This window comes from Macrotis lagotis, chromosome 8 (genome assembly GCF_037893015.1).
Source record: "Macrotis lagotis isolate mMagLag1 chromosome 8, bilby.v1.9.chrom.fasta, whole genome shotgun sequence".
In the NCBI taxonomy this organism is placed as follows: Eukaryota; Metazoa; Chordata; class Mammalia; order Peramelemorphia; family Peramelidae; genus Macrotis; species Macrotis lagotis.
In genome coordinates, this window is record NC_133665.1 from 176,440,732 (window position 1) to 176,458,417 (window position 17,686).

The window sequence follows — 17,686 nt, forward strand, 5'->3', positions numbered from 1 at the left end:
AATAAGGCTCATGAGGGCAAGGGGGGCTTTCATTTTTGTCTTGGTAGCCAGGGCACTTACAAAAGGCCTGTGGGATGACTGACCCTTTCTGAAGTGTGTCCAAGGACACACTCCTGGACTGGCGATCATATCAGGGGAAACCACCCATTCCCACCTCCTAGTACCCCTGGCACTCTTGTCTTTCCATGCATCCAGCCCCATCTGGCCCAAGGCCCTCTCCAGATCCCGGTGAGCAGGCTCCTCTGCACACTCCTCAAGCACCAGGGGTGCCCTCACTACAAACACAGTCACCCATTTTCTAATGAAGACTAAAGAAGAGCCATAAAGGTGCAGGGCCTGGCCAGTGCAGGCTTGGAGACATGGAAAGGGAATGGCCCTGGCTGGGATCTGGTGCTCGAAGCAGCACTCAAGTGTGAGCCTTGGAATTCTACTGTCAGTGGGCGCAAGCTACTGAAAATAACACCAGGAATTCTGCATTGCCCAGAGGACAGGTCATGGAAAAGGTGGCATTTCCTGTGTGTGTGTGTGTGTGCATATGACTGTGAGTACCTGAGAATTCCCTTTGCCTAATTTCCCATGTTTCTGGGAAGCCGAGGGTCTCTAGCCAGCACGGCACCAACCACTACTCTGGCCAAACATGGCTTAATGAAATGTAGGTTGTAGCTTTTCACTGACCCTTAAAAACAAGCTGGACCAGAAGTGGGTCAGAATTATGTGAAAGAAAATACCAGCCTTTATCTTTCAAATTGGCTGGCGCCAAGAAAACCACCTGGCTTTGGAGGGAGGATGTGTCTCCTTCCAATCAGTGTGGGCATTTCCCCATGGAGGCGATGTCATACCCAGTGGTTCTATCCCTGGGTGAGCCCCAGAAACCTAGTGAAGCTCCAAGTGTCTCTCCATGCCCCCTGAGGTGGGCTCTGATCAAGCGAGCCCCCACTCCCCGGGGTGCAGGCCCATCCACCTCTCTGTCAACAATCATCTACTAGATCCCATCAGCCAGGACAGTTTTCAAGAACAGTCGCCATCCCAGGTGTTGGTGATACAAAGGAAGGCAACAACCACCCTCAAGGAGCTCACACTCCAGTGGAGAAGACAACCCATGAATAGCCAGATACAGACAGAGGAGACAGCGGGGGACCCTTTGGAGGTGGGGGTGAGGAGGTGGACAGACCAGGAAGGGTCTGCTGTCAAAACACACTTCTAGTTCTAAGGATGGACACCAGCAAAGCAGCAGAGAGGTCAGGGGCTCCCCCGAATCAGCCAGAATGGGGGTCAAGAGAGTAAAGGATCAAGGGAGGGAGCAATATTCCTGGTCCTGGTACTTGTCAGCCACATTTGCCTGCAAGGACAGGCCGCTCCCTTAGGGTCATTCATAAGCAGGTGTTTAGACCTGGAGATCAAGGCGGGTGGGAAGAGGGCAGGGCTCTTGGGAAACAAGCCCTTGTGACCTTCATCCTTGCCCTCCCGCTCCAGGTTATCATGCTGAAAGCTCTTTGTAAACCAGAGAGCAGAGGAGAAACAAGGCTGCTCTCTCTTTCTCTCTCTCTCTCTCTCTCTCTCTCTCTCTCTCTCTCTCTCTCTCACACACACACACACCCTGTGACTTTGTTCAGAGCAGAGAAACAAGGCCTAAGAATACAGAGAAGCATCGGGGGGAAGAGCTGATATAGATGGAAAATGGTCTACAAGTGGCCGCCACCCAGGCCACCAATCAAAGCTGATTATTAGAAGACAGAATGTCGGGGGATGCAGGGGGAGGTGCTCTCATCTCCCTCCCTTCTTGCACGGCCAATCTGCCTCTAATCTCAGCCTGGACAGACGTGCACCAGTTATCCTGGCCTGGTTTTCTTTATTTTAATTCTGTTATGACAGAGATTGGGGCCTATTGGAGGGTGAGGAAAGAAAAGATATTGATAAAAGAAGGGAGGGGAGGATAGGAAGAATCCAAGAGGCTACCACTGTGTGAGCATTCATTCATGGGGACACATCATCAAAGAAAGGGTAGGGGCAGCTAGGTGGCGCAGTGGATGGAGCACCTGCCCTGGATTCAGGAGGACCTGAGTTCAAATCCGACCTCAGACACTTAATAATTACCTAGCTGTGTGGCCTTGGGCAAGCCACTTAACCCCACTGCCTTAAATAAATAAAAATTTTAAAAAAAGAAAGAAAGAAGGTGGCAACCATTGACCAGCTCAGGAGGGCAGGGCTAATAGGACCCCTGGCTTATGGACCAGGGGGTTCTCCCTCCAGCCCCAACCCCCACAGGTACCCTCTGGACTTACGGCATCTGTAAGAGGCGGGAGACAGTAGGCACACCATTCTTACAGGCTTCCTGAGACAGCAGGGCTTCCAACACAGTCACTGGAAAGGAAAAGACACCCCGGTGAGTTACCCAGAACGCACTGGCTGGCAAACCACCCGCCACCCCATCTGACAAGTCTCTGCTGGCTGATCAATACTGTGTCAAAACTCTTCGCACACACACAGATGGTGCCAACTGAGGAGAGCAGCTTTGGCAGCCTCAGCATCATCGCTGGGTGATGTATAACGTGGTGCTTGGAGACCACGTGCCGAGATGAGGCGATGGTTTAATGTCAAAAACAAGTTTGAGAAGCGTAAGAGGGGAGAGGAATTCAAGCACCATTCATAAAAAAACATTTGTTCTTTTCAAAGCAGAAGTAAATCTGATGGTGTTCTGTGCCTCCCAAGCTTCTGAGAAGTCAGGCGCCTCCATACCAGATGCTAAAGTGAAGACTAATCCTATCAAAGAGGAGCTTCCCTTCCAGGTAACACCTGCCCTACAGGGCCAAAGGGGAAACCAGTGGCCAGCTTAGGATCCAAAAGTCTTTGCAAGACTTGGGGATGAGACTTGACACTGACAGATGATGGAAGGCTCACAAAGCTCTTTTTCCGACTGATCTTGGCAACAGCTTGGGGAAGGGGGCATGACAGGCATGGTTCCCTGCCCCCATTCCCAGAATGTACTCCTCCCTCACAATGCCCGGCCTCCTTCAACGGTCAGCTCAAGCCCCACCTTCTTGGATGCCCCCTCCCTGGCCATGTTACATGTTCTCTTGGACTGCAAGCAGCATAGTGGGCATGAGAAGCCAGGTCATTGGTCTCTTCTCAACTACACTGCCAGTCTCAATGGTGCCAGATCTCTGACCCAGGCCTGCATTCATACCCTGCCATCCCCCCCTGCCCAGGCACGACCTGGGAATGTAGCAGCTTTCTCCCCACTCTCTGGCACTATTTAGAATATGGCACAGATATGTTAGCGGTGAGCAAAGCATCTGGCTACACCCTTCCACCCCCACCCCTACCTCCTGCTAAATTCAAGACAGAGAAAGATTGTAAAAGTTTAAGGTGACTCAGTTGTGGGGCAACATGACCCCAACTAGTTTCTTTATTTGAACTGTGAGCAGGAAAGACAGGTCTGAGAACATACTGACCAACAGCCTCGGACGGGGCAGGAGGGAACGTGTCCACTGGTACCGAGTCCGGGGGCCGGCCGTAGGTCATTTCGTAAAGTAAGTGTCCGAAGCAGTGGACATCCACGCTTTCTAACGTCTGTAGGAAACAAGACAGAGCACATGGGGTCATGCCTGGAGAAGCGTGAAGCCATTGCCACTCTTCCCTCAGTCCATGCTCAGGTTTCACCACCCATTCTGTATTGTGAACAAGTTGCCCAATGGGCGGGTGCCGATGGCCAAGGAAGCATGGAGCAGATTAAAGGGCTTGCTCTGAACCTTTGCCTTTCCCCACCAGTCTCCCTTGCAGCCCTCCCCTGCTAGCTTATCCGGCCCAGGAATCTCACCCAGACTCCCAGAGGAAGAAGGAACAACCCTGGAATCAGATGATGTCAGCCCTGGGATGGCCCTTTGGGGGTCTCATTGGGCTCATGAGGAAAGCTAGACTCAAAGCCCCCCAGTGAGGAAAGGGAAGTGCCCAAGCACAGCCCACATCTCCAGACTGAGGCCAGCCAGGCCTCTTCCTCCCCATCCCACTGCCCTGGGGTAGTCTGCCGCCACACCGTCTCATGGGCCCCACCCAATCCTGGGTCCTGACATTTCTCCTTTAAGCCATCGCAACTTACATTAATTTTTCTAAATTGTGAGAAATAGGATCGATAGAAGGAAGGGAGCCCCAACAAAGAATTCTCCAGATCCAACAGCTGGCACGTGTCTCCCTCCAACATCACATTGGAAGAATGAAGATGTCCGTAAGGAAATCCCTTTTCATGGAGGAACTTTAATGCCTAAATAATCCAAGACAAAAAGCAGGACTATATCGTCTGACTTGGAGAAAGCAGCTGTGTTTTATTTATGTCGCTAAAATTATTTTTACATGCGTTTATAATCTGTCCGTCCACTGCCCCTCCCCCTAAGTGAATCCCCTCCCTGCATAAACATATAAAACCCTCGGATGTTTAACATTAAAAAAACAAATCCTTCTAGGTCACCCTGAGGGAGCTCAGAGACTATCTAAGCCAGTGGTGTCAAACTCAAATCATAACAGGCCACAAACTACAGAGAGATCTCTGCAGGCCACATGCTGACTTAGAAAAATCACATATTAATCTTACCCATGTCCTATTGCATTATTTGGTCATCTTGTTAAATACTTCCCAACTACATTTCAGTCTGGTTCAGTGCTCCAAGGGCTGCCCCTATTGGACATCTCTGGTCTAAGCCCTATCTGACAGAGAACTCCTTTTGCAACATCTCCACAAAATGGTGCCAGTTGGGTAGGAAGACCTCCTACCTTCCAAGGAACATTAGTAGGTTTTTTTAATATCTTGGGTCAAAAGCTGGCTCCAAACTCCCTATCCCCCTTGCTCCTGGGCCTGCCTTCAGAGGCCAAGCTCTCATCTCTCTGCCCTGGAATAATTCTTAGATACTTGAAGACAACTCAAGAGATTCCCTGGGCCTTCTCATCCTCACACTTTCCACTGACCCTGGAAAGGTATGGTCTTTTGGACCCTAGAGAGCTTGTGATTTGCCAGACATTAGTAAGGTTTTATTTAAAGTCCACTTAAATATTTTGTTGTTGATGTTACAAGGAAAAATTTGTTGAAGGTGAGAAAAATAATTATAATGGAACTAATGTAAAATAAGAGGTATAAATAAAACTAAAAAAGTTGCTAAAAGTCAATACATTTTGAAACAAAAATCAAACAGGCACCGAGGAAGAAGATGATACCAGCACCATCTTTGTCAATACCTCTGAAGAGAAATGACAAAAAATTCTTCCATGAAAAAAGGGGCAAAGTACTCTAAGCCTAGGACTGAAAAGATGTCTTTATGGGATGAATAGCATCAAGCATAGACACAAGATACTGCTGCTCTTCAGGGTTTCTTTTGTGCCTCTTATGAAAGTTCAAGACAAGTTAAAAAATCTCAGTGTTCTTAAATGGATGGTCTTCTAGCCAGTTTGCACATGAAGAGCCACATTCCAATATCAAAACAGATTTCCATTGGGATACACATTTATGAAAAATTCAATAGCCTTCTCATTTTCTATCTATTTGTAAAATTTCACACAAGGGAGCAGAGCAAGTCTAACTAGTTCAAGCTTGGCCAGGCCCCGGAGGCCCCTGAGATGAACCGATGAGCCCTGGTTTAGCAGAAGGAAGCAAGTTAATATTTTTTGCAACTTCCTTAAACTAAAGTATGAGTGCCTTAAGATGATGAGGAATGAAGAATCTTGGTTCAGGGATTAAAAAGTTCATTAGGTACATTGTTGGTGGAGCTGTGAACTCATCCAACCCTTCTGGAGAGCAATTTGGAATTGCATCCAAAGGGCAATAAAAATGTGTATACCCTTTGATCCAGCAATACCACTACTGGGTCTATACCCTGAAGAGATGATGGAAAAAAGGATAAAAACATCACTTGTGCAAAAATATTCATAGCAGCCCTGTTTGTGGTGCCAAAGAATTGGAAATCAAGTAAATGTCCTTCAATTGGGGAATGGCTTAGCAAACTGTGGTATATGTATGTCATGGAACACTATTGTTCTATTAGAAACCAGGAGGGATGGGAATTCAGGGAAGCTTGGAGGGATTTGCATGAACTAATGCTGAGGGAGACGAGAAGAAACAGAACACCCTACACACTAACAGCAACATAGGGGTGATGGTCAACCTTGATGGACTTGCTCATTCCATCAGTGCAACAATCAGGGATAATTTTGGGCTGTCTGCAAGGGAGAATACCACCTGTATCCAGAGAAAGAACCATGGAGTTTGAACAAAGACCAAAGGCTATTACTTTCAATTTAGAAAAAACAAACCCCGTTATCTTATTATGTCATTTTGCTATCTCTTATATTTTATGTTTCTTCCTTAAGGATATGATTTCTCTCTTATCACATTCAACTTACATCAATATATACCATGGAAACAATGTAAAGACTAACAGAATGCCTTCTGTGAGGGGGTGGGGGAGGGAAGCAAGATCAGGGGAAAAATTGTAAAACTCAAAATAAATAAAATCTTTCTAAAAAAATTTTTAAAAAAGTATTCCTCAAAACAAACAAACAAAAAAGTTCATTAGGGAAAAGTCAGAAATCGTGGACATTAAACATTGAGTTTCTGAAAAGTCAGCTACCATAATCCAACATCCACAAATTACCCACAAATATGCAATGAAACTAGTAAGCAAGTTAATAAAAATTTAAATTGCTATCTGTCTCAAACATCTGCTCTTGTAGAGTCTGTGATAGCATACGGAACACACACACACACACACACACACACACACAGAAGTTGTCTTGAAAAGTTCTAGTACAAGTTTTCTGTTATTTAAAGTTTAAAACTACATGAAGGGGGGAGCAAGGTGGTGCAGTGGATAGAGTCAAGAGGATCTGAGTTCAAATCCAGCCTTAGACACTTAATAGCTGGGTGACCCTGGGCAAGCTACTTCACCCAGATTGCTTCCCCAAACTAGCAAACCAAAAAAAACTGCCAAGAAGGTATTTGGGACACCCTATATATAGGGGTTCACACTCAAAAATATATGCTTGCAGAGGAATATACATAAATGTGCATGCAATATGTATAAATTTATTATTTATAGCATGTGTATAATGTTTGTATAAATTTACTGTGATTTCTGGCATATGTGTATAAATCATCATCATCATCATTCACAAATCTGTATCTCTACACTTAAAAATGGTGGTGATTTTAATATTGAATTACACTTGGAAGAGAGGGACTTTGGGAGTCATTTTACAGATAAGGAAATTTGGACACAGATGTTCAATGACTTAGCCAGTCATATGGTTACGAAGTAGCAGAGACGAAATTTGGATCTTTTAACCCCTCTCTCAGGGCTCTTCGCATTATAGTTTAAACTAACTTATGCTGCTCCTCCTGGATCACTTCCACTTGGAATGAGGCAACCTCTGGAGAATGAAGGGGCAGAGGTGGTGGGGTGGGGGCTGGGGGGGGAGAGAATTCCAGTTCTGTTTAAGTAAAATTTAAACACCCCTCACCTCTAATATTTGTCGTCCGAATGTTTTTATTTGCTGGAGTTCAAGACCCTGAATCTTCTTAGGGTTGCAGTATTTCTTCAGGAATGGGTCTTTTGGCTTTGCCTTTGAAAAAGAGCAAACAAAAGATACCACCTTACCACTGAATTGACAAAGAGCAAAAAAAGGAACCAAGTTTAATGTCAGAAGACCTGTGAGGAAACAGGTACTTTATATTATCAATAGAAATTGCAAACTTTTCAGTGAGCAAAGACTAGAGAATGTCACAATCCCAGAAGGGTGAGAGCAACAACCCTAGCCTTAAAATGGCATGGAAAAGAAGCATGGATTCTGAAAACATTCATTTCTTTGTAATATCGGTCAAGGCTGGGATGTCTAGTGGTCCAAGGGCAGCTGAATAAATCTTGATCTGTCTGTGGCAATTAATAGGCCAGTGCTACACATGGCAAAAAGGAAGTCTACAGGGGCTAGGTGGTGCAGTAGATAGAGCACTGGACCTGGAGTCAGAAGGACCTGAATTCAAATCTGGTCTCAGACACTTAATAATTACCTAGCTGTGTGCCCTTGGGCAAGCCACTTAACCCCCCATTGTCTTACCCCCCCCCAAAAAAAGGAAGACTATAAGGCCATATTTGGACTCTGGGAATATAAGAAGTGATAAAAATCAAATCCACAGACACTGGTTGGCAATTATTTAACATCTGAAAGTGGATGCTAAACAGACTTTTTGGGGGAGATTGTTCTGTTTACTAGACTTTATTTTTTTTTAAATATGAAGCACAGTATTTATTTTCCTCCTCTTTGCCAATTAAGATGAACCTAGCTCCAAGAAGGGGGCTGGGCTGAAGAGTTATCCCCCATGTTTGGCTCCACTATTGGTGTAACGTTGCATTTGTCAGGATAACTGTCATTTGATTATTCATTTGAAACCTCAGGACTCCAAAGCTGGAGAGCAAAGGAAATAGCGACTCTTGGTCATTTGGCTTTTAGAATCAGAATCACATGATGCAATTAGGAAAAAGAGGCAGGTTTTCATTGCCTTCTGAAGTTCAGCTGAGGAGGCATCATGCTCTTTGGCAGCCAGCTAGTCCAAAGGGGAGGATCTGGGCCAGTTTGGAGCTTCACGTCCAAACACATCTGGCTGTAGCCTGGGACTGGTGCTCTGCTACCTAAAGCCTGCCCCCCCCCCCCATCTCATGTCATGGGAAGGGGGAGCAGAGGAGAGCAGTGGGCCAAAGGGGGAAGGAAGTAAACTTGAAACAACTGTCGTTTTCTCTGGTGAAATCAAGAGTTCTGGGCCCCCCAGTCTCCAACTGCCAGTCCAAAGGCTCTGCCCTATAAGCAAAGGTCAGATGGACAAATCAGATTCTCAATGATTTGTTAAGTAACAGCAATAACAACTCATCTTCGGAGGCTGCTTTAAAGTTTACAAAAGGGGGCAGCATAATGGATAGAGCACCAGCCCTGGAGGACCTGAGTTCAAATGTGACCTCAGACACTTAATAATTACCTAGCTGTGTGACCTTGGGCAAGTCACTTAACCCCATTGCCATACAAAAACAAAAATATTAATAAAAAAATAAAGTTTACAAAAGGCACTCTCTACACTATCTCATTGGATTCTCATGAGATCCTTGCAAAGCAGCCAGCATCACCCCCATTTTACAGCTGAGAAGACTGAGTCTCAGAGAGGTTGCCCCAGTACCACCACCACCACACAAGCAGCACTTTAATCCAGGCTGGTTCAAGTACCTTGTAGATGAGGTCCTTCAGGGTTCCTTTTTCATTAAACGTCCTAATGACCAAGGCAGAGGATTCGCTGGCTGTGGCGAAGGTGACTCGGTAGATGTGCGGGTGCTGTGAAGACAAAGGGCACAGTCACCCCAAGACCCCTGCAAAGCAGGACAAGTGTAATCTGCTCCCTTCTATTCCCACAAGGACAGGGACAGCTGAGCCAAGCCTTCAAGGCCAGCTCCATGCTGATGTTCCCACACCACACACCTGCCTGCTCCAGTCCCAAACTGGTAGGAAATTGTTTGGGTTTTGTCCCCTTGACGTCACCTGGCTGACAGAAGAACATTATCAACTAATCAATCTCATCCTTTCATGATTTATAACAAAAATAAAATTCTTCCATTTGATTTCTCCCCAAAACTGGTGAACTGTGGACCTCTGATTGTGACAGGGTCAAGTAGTTTGCTAACCAGTGTCAAAACTGCCAGGAGATACTGTAAACATCTAATTGTAAATGATGCTATTTTTAGACAGCTCCTCGATTTATCTTCCCTTATATCACAGAATTCGTGAAGGATGTAGGAGTCTACTCAACCCAATGCAATCCAGTCCAACAAGCACCAAGATGGGGCAAGTCCAATGGGCTCCTGGCCAGGGAGACAGAGGCAACAACAGATGATGCTGCCCTCCATGAGCTCATCTCCCACTGGGGGAAAACTATGTCTACACATTTAGAAAGTAATCCTGGGAGGGCCGGCAGCCCTGGTCTCTTCTTCCTTAAAGTGAGAAAGGGGAAAGGAGGGAGAGCATTCTGGGCATGGGAGTCAACCCATTCAGAGATGAGACAGGAGATGGAATGTAAGGCGACTAGTGATTACGTGAGTATATGGATTGTATGGGGGTATGAAGTCTGTGAAAGTGGGCTGGGTGGAAACTGTGAGGGGTTTTCAATAGTAAAGAGAAGAAACTAATGTAACTTAGAGACCCAAAGGAGTTCCTGGTCCTCCTAGAACAGGGGTGATCCAGTCAGGCAGCAAAACAGACGAAGGAAGCCCCCGTTAATCAACTCTTACACTGGGGAAAAAGTCATGTTTTGGGGGTTTAGTACCACACCTACTTAAGAAATCTGACTGTTGAGACAACCTTTGGGAAATAACCAATCCAAGGAGAGACACCACTCTACATTGCTTATTCACCCACCAAGATCATTAAAAATTTGGTTTTCCTGCCTCATCAAAACCACTTTTTTGCATTCAAATAGCAGCCAGGCCACAGCGATGGAAAAGTTGACAGTAACTTCTAAAGGTCACCTTATTCCCTGCCTCATTTTAAAATTAGAGCATATGAGCCACAGATTGGGAAGGCCAGGAGGGCTAACTAGGGAACATGGATCAGTAGGTTTCTAGCTTATTTAAAAAAAAAAAAATCACTGAAGAGTAATTGGTAACAGGTTCTTAAGAGCCTGGCTTACTAATGGTTGTCTCCAAAAATCACCTACCAATTTCACTCCAGGATCTCATGCCCATCTCCATCACTGCAAAATGTTCTCTACCCAGAGAACCTCTGTCCTTGGCAAGGACCCAGAAGTGGGTCTTTGGCCCCCTTCCTCTGCTTGTCCCCATCAGATACCATGGAAAGGGGAGTCTGGCTTTGTAATCAGGTTACTCAGTGGCTTGCCAGTGTTTGTTTAAAATAAAACTAGAGCTAGAATGGGTTCCATCTGGTTGGCATTTGGGCAGAGAGGCCTAGATAATTGAATCTTCCCTAGATTTTTTCTTTTCTTTTTCTTTTTTTTTTTTTTTAAATTAACTGAAAGACTACCAGATCTCTTCTTCTAATAACCTGGAGGCTATCTGCAGTCTTGCTCTCCAAGATCAGCTGAAAGAAAAGGGCAGGAGGTTTCTGAGATTCCCACTGGGCTTGGCTGGGAATTTGATATCACCAGTTTAGGGAGTCAGAGAGGAACTGTTACTCACCGAGCAAGAAGGAAGAAGTTTGATTATCCACTGAAAATCCTTATCTGACAGGTATTTGTCAGGACCAAGGTCGGCCTGGAAGGACAGAGAATAGGGAGACATGTGAGCCCTTCCAGGGGCAACGAGAGAAGAAAGGGTCCCACTGTTAGGACATGTATCCAAATATGTTCCTAGAACCCAGGGGATAAAAAATACAGTGGTTGTGAAATTTTGGAGAGTTTTTTTTTAATGAACCAAACCTCAAAGTGGCAATTCTGAAAAAAGCCACCTGGAGAAACCACTTCCCTCTTTCAGATCCCCAAGGAGCTGGCCAAAGAAATTCCTCTGGTACTTTTCCTCCTCCTCTGGCCACCACCTACCCAACAGTGATGTAGCACTTTGAGGCACTAAGACTATAGGGACCCCCTGGATTATCTCATGAGATCCACACAACAACCTGAGGAGACAAGTGACCTGCCCCAAGTCACACAGCTAATAAGCACAGAAAGAAGTGTGGCCCAGTGGGAAGAGCTCAGGGCTCCAGCTTCCAAACCTGGCTCAAGCCCTTTACATAACAGTGTGATCTTGGATACGGTCACTTCCACCCTTGGGGCCTCTGTATCCTCACTGGTAAAAGGAGGAAGTTGGGTGAGATGACGGCTAAGGTCCCTTCTGGCTAGATCCCATTCTGTCTGCCCAGAGACCTGGGTTCTTAAAGATTTTCAAAATTTTACTTTTCATAGAAAACATGTTTTGCTTTGCAAATAAAATAAGAATGACTTGGAATTTAGTAAATAAACTAACTTGTAGGGGCTGAAAAGACCCAAAGAAATAGATGGCATCATTTGCAAGGACAACACAGCATTCTTGTTGAGCCTCAAAAAACCCCATTATTCTTGAAGCCCCCAAAAGAGCCATGACCAACCAAACTCTGGCATACCCAACTTAACACGAGGCGCTCTTTTGGCTGGTTCTTAATCTTCATTAAGAAATACCTCTTCCGGATCCTCCAACCTGGCACAAGAGCAGAGGGACCATCAACAAGGCATTTAAAGGAAAAAAGAGAAAGAAGCATAGACATGATCAAAACAATAACATTCCAGTATTTTTGGGGGGGGGGTATGAAGGCTGATTCTATTATCTCATTAATTTATTACTTTAAAAAAAAATAAGGCCTTCCGTGTTTGCTAGAAAGACCAGGCCACCTAATAAAGCAGTTACTCCACATTGTTAGCATTCCTGGGCCCAATTAAGGGGACCCAAAAAAGAAAGAACTTTGCCTGGAAGTCTCTGGGAGTGTCCCCTTGATTGACAGTCCCATTCTAGAGCAGAGGCTTGGAATTCTAATGTGTGAACTTATTTTTAAGAATTATTTGGATATTTGAAAGTATTTGGATAAATTCTAATGTTAATGGAACTGGTTTCCTTTGTAATGCTCTGGATCTTGTACCCTTAATAGCACTTTTGGGGGGGGGAACAGGTTTTTCCCAGCTTGCCCCAGGAGTCCTGGACACACATCCAGGTCAAGAAGCTCCAAGAAGGTGGAATTGTTAACACCCACACGCTTCCTGCCCCAACATACATGTATGCTTGCTCCATGGGACTTAGACAACAGGTGGATATCTTTCAAACATGAACCATTAGGGCTGAAGGAGTCTCCCCAGGGATTGCCCAAGACCAGGATGACTCTTCATTTAACTTAGGGGGTCAGATCAGTGATGTCATTGGTTTAGGAAATCTTTCCAACTAGTCCAGATGGGACCTGTTCTGCAGTTCATAGGCTGCCTAAGACAACAGGAGGCTAGGTTGAGAGCTACACCGGGAGTCTGGAAGTCTCGAGTTCAAATCCAACCTCAGACATTCACTCGCTGTGTGACCCTGTGAAGTCACTTCACCTCTGTCTGCCTAGGGATAATTGATGGCACCTCCCTTGCAAGGTTGTTGTGAGGATCAAATGAGATAATATTTATAAAGGGTCTAGGCCAGCATCTGGCCTACAGTAAATGCACAATAAATGCGTATTCCCTTCCTCCTGTGGTCCTGACAACATAAATGACTTGTTCAGGGTCACACAGTCTATCTGTATCAGAGGCAGGGCTGGAACCCAGGGCTTCTACCCATTCATCAAGGGGCCAGAGCAGCCAAAAGTCAAAGAGGCCTCCACAGCTTGGAAGGCCAGTCTTTACAACCAACCAACCCCCAGAATCAGGCTCATTTAAAACATTCTTTTTCGATGCCAGAAGTTCTGGCATTTTGTTAGCATGGGGAAATCCCTTTGTCAGAACAGTCCTGAGACCTGAGACCTTTCACGGAAGTGAAGGGTCACCCTTCTAGAAGACTCAAATGTTGAACCTGGGGGCTGCCAACACTAAGCTCCAAGACCTGAGGCTTCTGAAAGCGTCTGAACATCACCCACTGGGAGCCTCTGACTGGCCTGTTCCCACAATCTTCTCACCTATATCTTTCAATGGTTCCACCACTTCCCACTTTGGTTCGGATCGAAAAAACATCGAAACCTGCTGCAAGGCAATTTCTGGAAAGATATTTTAAAGGCCCATTAGTGAAACAGGTAATGTGACATGAACACCTAATTTCATAAATTCATTTCATTTTAAGGCTTACAAAGTCTTAACCCTGAGTGTGGCTCTTTCCATCCAGAGGCCCGATCAGCGAGCGGGAGAGTCTACGTATCCCTACTGCTCCTTCTACCCAGAAAAGAAGGAAACTGAGGCCAGGGTCTCCCTAGCCATACATAGGAATGGCCCAAGCTAGAACACAGACCCTTCTGCTGACTCTTTCCACGCTGCTGCATCTCATCTGATTACAGGTTTCAGGCCACAGGAACTCAACTTACAAATGAAGTTCTCATGCTGTAGGCTCTTTCCATTTAAAAAGTGATAGAAAAAATGTTATTATTACTCTACAGTTGAAGGTCTTTCAGCAATGAAATGCAAACTAGCTGACCTGAGCTGTAAGATACAGGAAGCTGGCACAGTAAGTACAGAGGGAGAGGGTTCATATGAGGTGGAGGGTGAGAGGAAGAGGAAGGTCTGAACTGGGCCCTGAAGGAGGTGAGGATCCAGCACATTCTAGGCAAACACAGGAGGAATGGTTTAAGGGAATCCCAGAGGTGTGATGGAGCATGGAGTTCAGAGAACAGCGGGCATGTGGGGTTCAAAAGGATTGGGATAGGAAAGGGGTGAAGAGGCAGACTGTGGAGGGCCTTAAATGCTGGTCTTCTCTACGATAGTCCCTGAATGCCAGCCCTGTATCATAGAGGCCTCGAAGTATCCAAGAGGCCCTAAATGTCAGCCCTATAGAGAAGTCTTGAACGCTGGGTTTGTTTGATCCTCTGGACATTGGGCTGTGAGCTACTGAAGGCTCTAAGAGGGGTGGTGACATGACTGGACCTGACTATAGGAGCTGACTTGGGCATCTGTGGTGGAGAGAAGGCCCTTGATCTAGCAGCTGGCATGGCAGGCAGTGCTGGCTCCTTGAGGTCATCACTTCCTCTCTTACATGTTCCAGAACCACCTCTCTAATAATGCCCTCTCCAGTTGCACCCAGAGAAGTCCAACTCACAGGCTGTGGTCAGCGGGCTCCCTACTGACTAGGAACCAGACTCCAATATTGATTTGAACATGGACACAGCAAATAAAAACCTTGCAGGGGGCGGAGCCAAGATGGCGACATGAAGGGATCGAGTCTTAGGAGCTCTCTGATAAAAACTCATAAACTAAGAACTCTAACTAAACTTTCGAGAGACAGAACCCATAAAGGGACCCAGTGAGGCAGTTCTCCTACTCAAGGTAACCTGGAAAAGAGCAGAAAGGCTCTGCTCCCCGGGGTCAGAGGGGCGGCCCACCAGAGCGAAAGAACCTCAGCCTCCCGGAGGCAGCCCCAGGGCGCTGGGGGTCTCAGCTCACAGCAGTGGGGGCGTCTCCTGAGCTGCACCCTGGGGAGCACCGGGCACAAAGTGGGGGAACAGCAGGGGACCTCTGCCAGAGTGAGCACGTGGAGCCCAGCCCTCAGGGCACACAGCCAGCAGCATCATCTTTCCCCAGCCCTGATCCAGGAAACAGAAGCTGGTAAGCAGGAGCCCCCAGGGCATGAGCCCATTGAGCTGAGAGAGGGGAGTGAAGAGAGAGAGACTGCCTAGCTCTGTTCTCTGCTTCTGGAACAGGACTCTGGGGCTCTGACTACATTCAGATCCTGACCACAGTCTAGGCCCCCCCACAGAACAGCAGGGCCCCCCCCCACCTCAGCCCCGTGGCAGAGCAGGGCGCTTATGGTCATTCACAGACCAGGAGGGAGGACAGAGCCTCACACACTGAGACCCTTGTGGGAGTGTCCCAAAAGCTCAAGAAACACCCCAAACCAGGCCCAGGATGGGAAAATGAGCAAGCAGAGAAACAAAAAGAAGACTACTGAGAAATATTTTGCAAATGAGCCCAAGAAGGACCAAAATACTCAGTCTGAAGATGAGGAAGCACAAGCTCCTGCATCTAAAGACTCCAAGAAAAACAGAAATTGGGCTCAGGCTATGATAGAGCTCAAAAAAGACTTTGAAAATCAAATGAGGGAGTTGGAAGAAAAACTGGGAAAAGAAAGGAGAGAGATGCAGGAAAAACATGAAAATGAAGTCAGCAGCTTAGTCAAGGAAATCCAAAAAAATGCTGAAGAAAATAGCATGCTAAAAACCAGCTTAGGTCAAATGGATAGAACAGTTCAAAAAGTTATTGAGGAGAAGAATGCTTTAAAAAGCAAAATTGGCCAGATGGAAAGAGATAAGAAAACTCTCTGAGGAGAATAAATCCTTCAGATAAAGAATAGAATTCAGGGAGATTGATGAATTTACCAGAAATCAGGAATCAATACTTCAAAACCAAAAAAATGAAAAATTAGAAGAAAATGTGAAATATCTCATTGAAAAAACAACTGATATGGAAAACAGACTTAGGAAAGATAATTTGAAAATTATTGGAATACCTGAAAGTCATGATCAGGAAAAGAGCCTTGACATCATTTTCAAAGAATTACTACAGGAAAATTGCCCTGATATTCTAGAAGCAGAGGGCAAAATAGAAATGGAGAGAATCCACCGATCCCCCCGAGAAAGAGATCACAAAAAACCAACCCCTAGGAATATTATAGCCAAATTCCAGAACTCCCAAGTCAAAGAGAAAATATTACAAGCAGCCAGAAGGACACAGTTCAAATATCGTGGAGCTGCAGTCAGGATCACACAGGACTTAGCAGCAGCTACATTGGAAGCTCGTAGGGTTTGGAATACAATATACTGGAAGGCAAAAGAGCTTAGAATGCAGCCAAGAATGAACTACCCAGCAAGGCTGAATTTTCTCTTCCAAGGAAAAAGATGGACTTTCAATGAACCAGGGGAATTTCAAAGGTTCCTTTTGGAATGGCCAGAGCTGAACAGAAGGTATGATCTTCAGATACAGGACTCAGGTGAAGCATGGAGATTGGAGGAGAGGGGGGAAATATGAGGGACTTAATGAGGATGAACTGCATGTATAGAAAAATGATACTGATAATATTCATATGAACCATCTCAGTTAATAGAGCAGGTAGAGGAAGCTTTTATAGTTGAAGCACAAGAGAAAGCTGAATTTGAAGATAAAATATGGTGTAAAAATGGAGTCAATAGGAAAAAAGGGAAATGGAAAGGGAGAAAGAAAAAGGAGAGGGGGAATAGTCCAATATATTTCACATAATAAGATTTTTTTATTACAATGAGCTATTGCAATGATATGGAAGGGGGGAGGCAAGGGGGAATGAGGGAACCTTTGCTCTCATCAGAGGTGGCTAGGAGAGGAAACAGCAAATATATTCAATGGGGTATAGACATCTGGAGTAAGAAGGAGGGGGGAGCAGGGGGAAGGGGGGGGATGTGAATAAAGGAGGAGAGGATGGACCATAGGGGGACAGTGGTCAGATATAACACATTTTCTTTTTTACTTCTTGCAAGGGGCTGGGATTGGATGGCCTGCCCAGGACCATAGGGCCAGGTGGATTCTGGGCCTAAGGGGTGGTATGGGGGCTCAGGGCTTCTTGGCCCCAGGGCCAGGGACCTGTCTGCTGCGCCACTCAGCGACCCTACAGCAGAGTCAGAGTGAAAGGAGAGAGAAAATATAGTACACAGTAGTGGAGAAATAAGAAAGGAGGGAGTTGCCATCAGCAATGGCAACGTTGGAAAAATATGGAAGTAACTTTTGTGATGGACTTATCATAAAGAATGTGATCCACTCACGACAGAGTTGATGGTGTTGGAACAAAGACTGAAGCACATTTTTTGTTATTATTATTTGGGGGAGGGTGCAGGGCAAGTGGGGCTGGGTGGCCTGCCTAGAGCCACATAGCAGAATGATCTTTGGGTGTCTGAGGCCGGATTCGGACCCAGGTGCTCCTGGCTCAAGGGCCAATGCTCTGTCTGCCACCCAGCCACCCCTACTATTATTACTATTTTATTTCATTTTGGG

The 17,686-nt window shown here is 45.8% G+C and overlaps 1 protein-coding gene across 4 annotated transcripts in view; it reads right to left on the reverse strand.

Annotated features, from left to right (window-relative positions):
* The window catches only part of PXK (PX domain containing serine/threonine kinase like), a 93,876-nt gene that overhangs the window by 22,547 nt on the left and 53,643 nt on the right, over positions 1–17,686 (reverse strand). For all 4 annotated transcript variants that reach the window (XM_074198872.1, XM_074198870.1, XM_074198871.1 and 1 more), the window contains exons 5-12: positions 13,642–13,719; positions 12,127–12,200; positions 11,208–11,282; positions 9,250–9,354; positions 7,501–7,602; positions 4,097–4,258; positions 3,453–3,570; positions 2,283–2,361 (exon numbers count right to left, since the gene is read on the reverse strand). In XM_074198872.1, the coding sequence (XP_074054973.1) occupies positions 2,283–2,361; positions 3,453–3,570; positions 4,097–4,258; positions 7,501–7,602; positions 9,250–9,354; positions 11,208–11,282; positions 12,127–12,200; positions 13,642–13,719 (793 nt within the window). The remainder of the gene's footprint in view (positions 1–2,282; positions 2,362–3,452; positions 3,571–4,096; positions 4,259–7,500; positions 7,603–9,249; positions 9,355–11,207; positions 11,283–12,126; positions 12,201–13,641; positions 13,720–17,686) is intronic.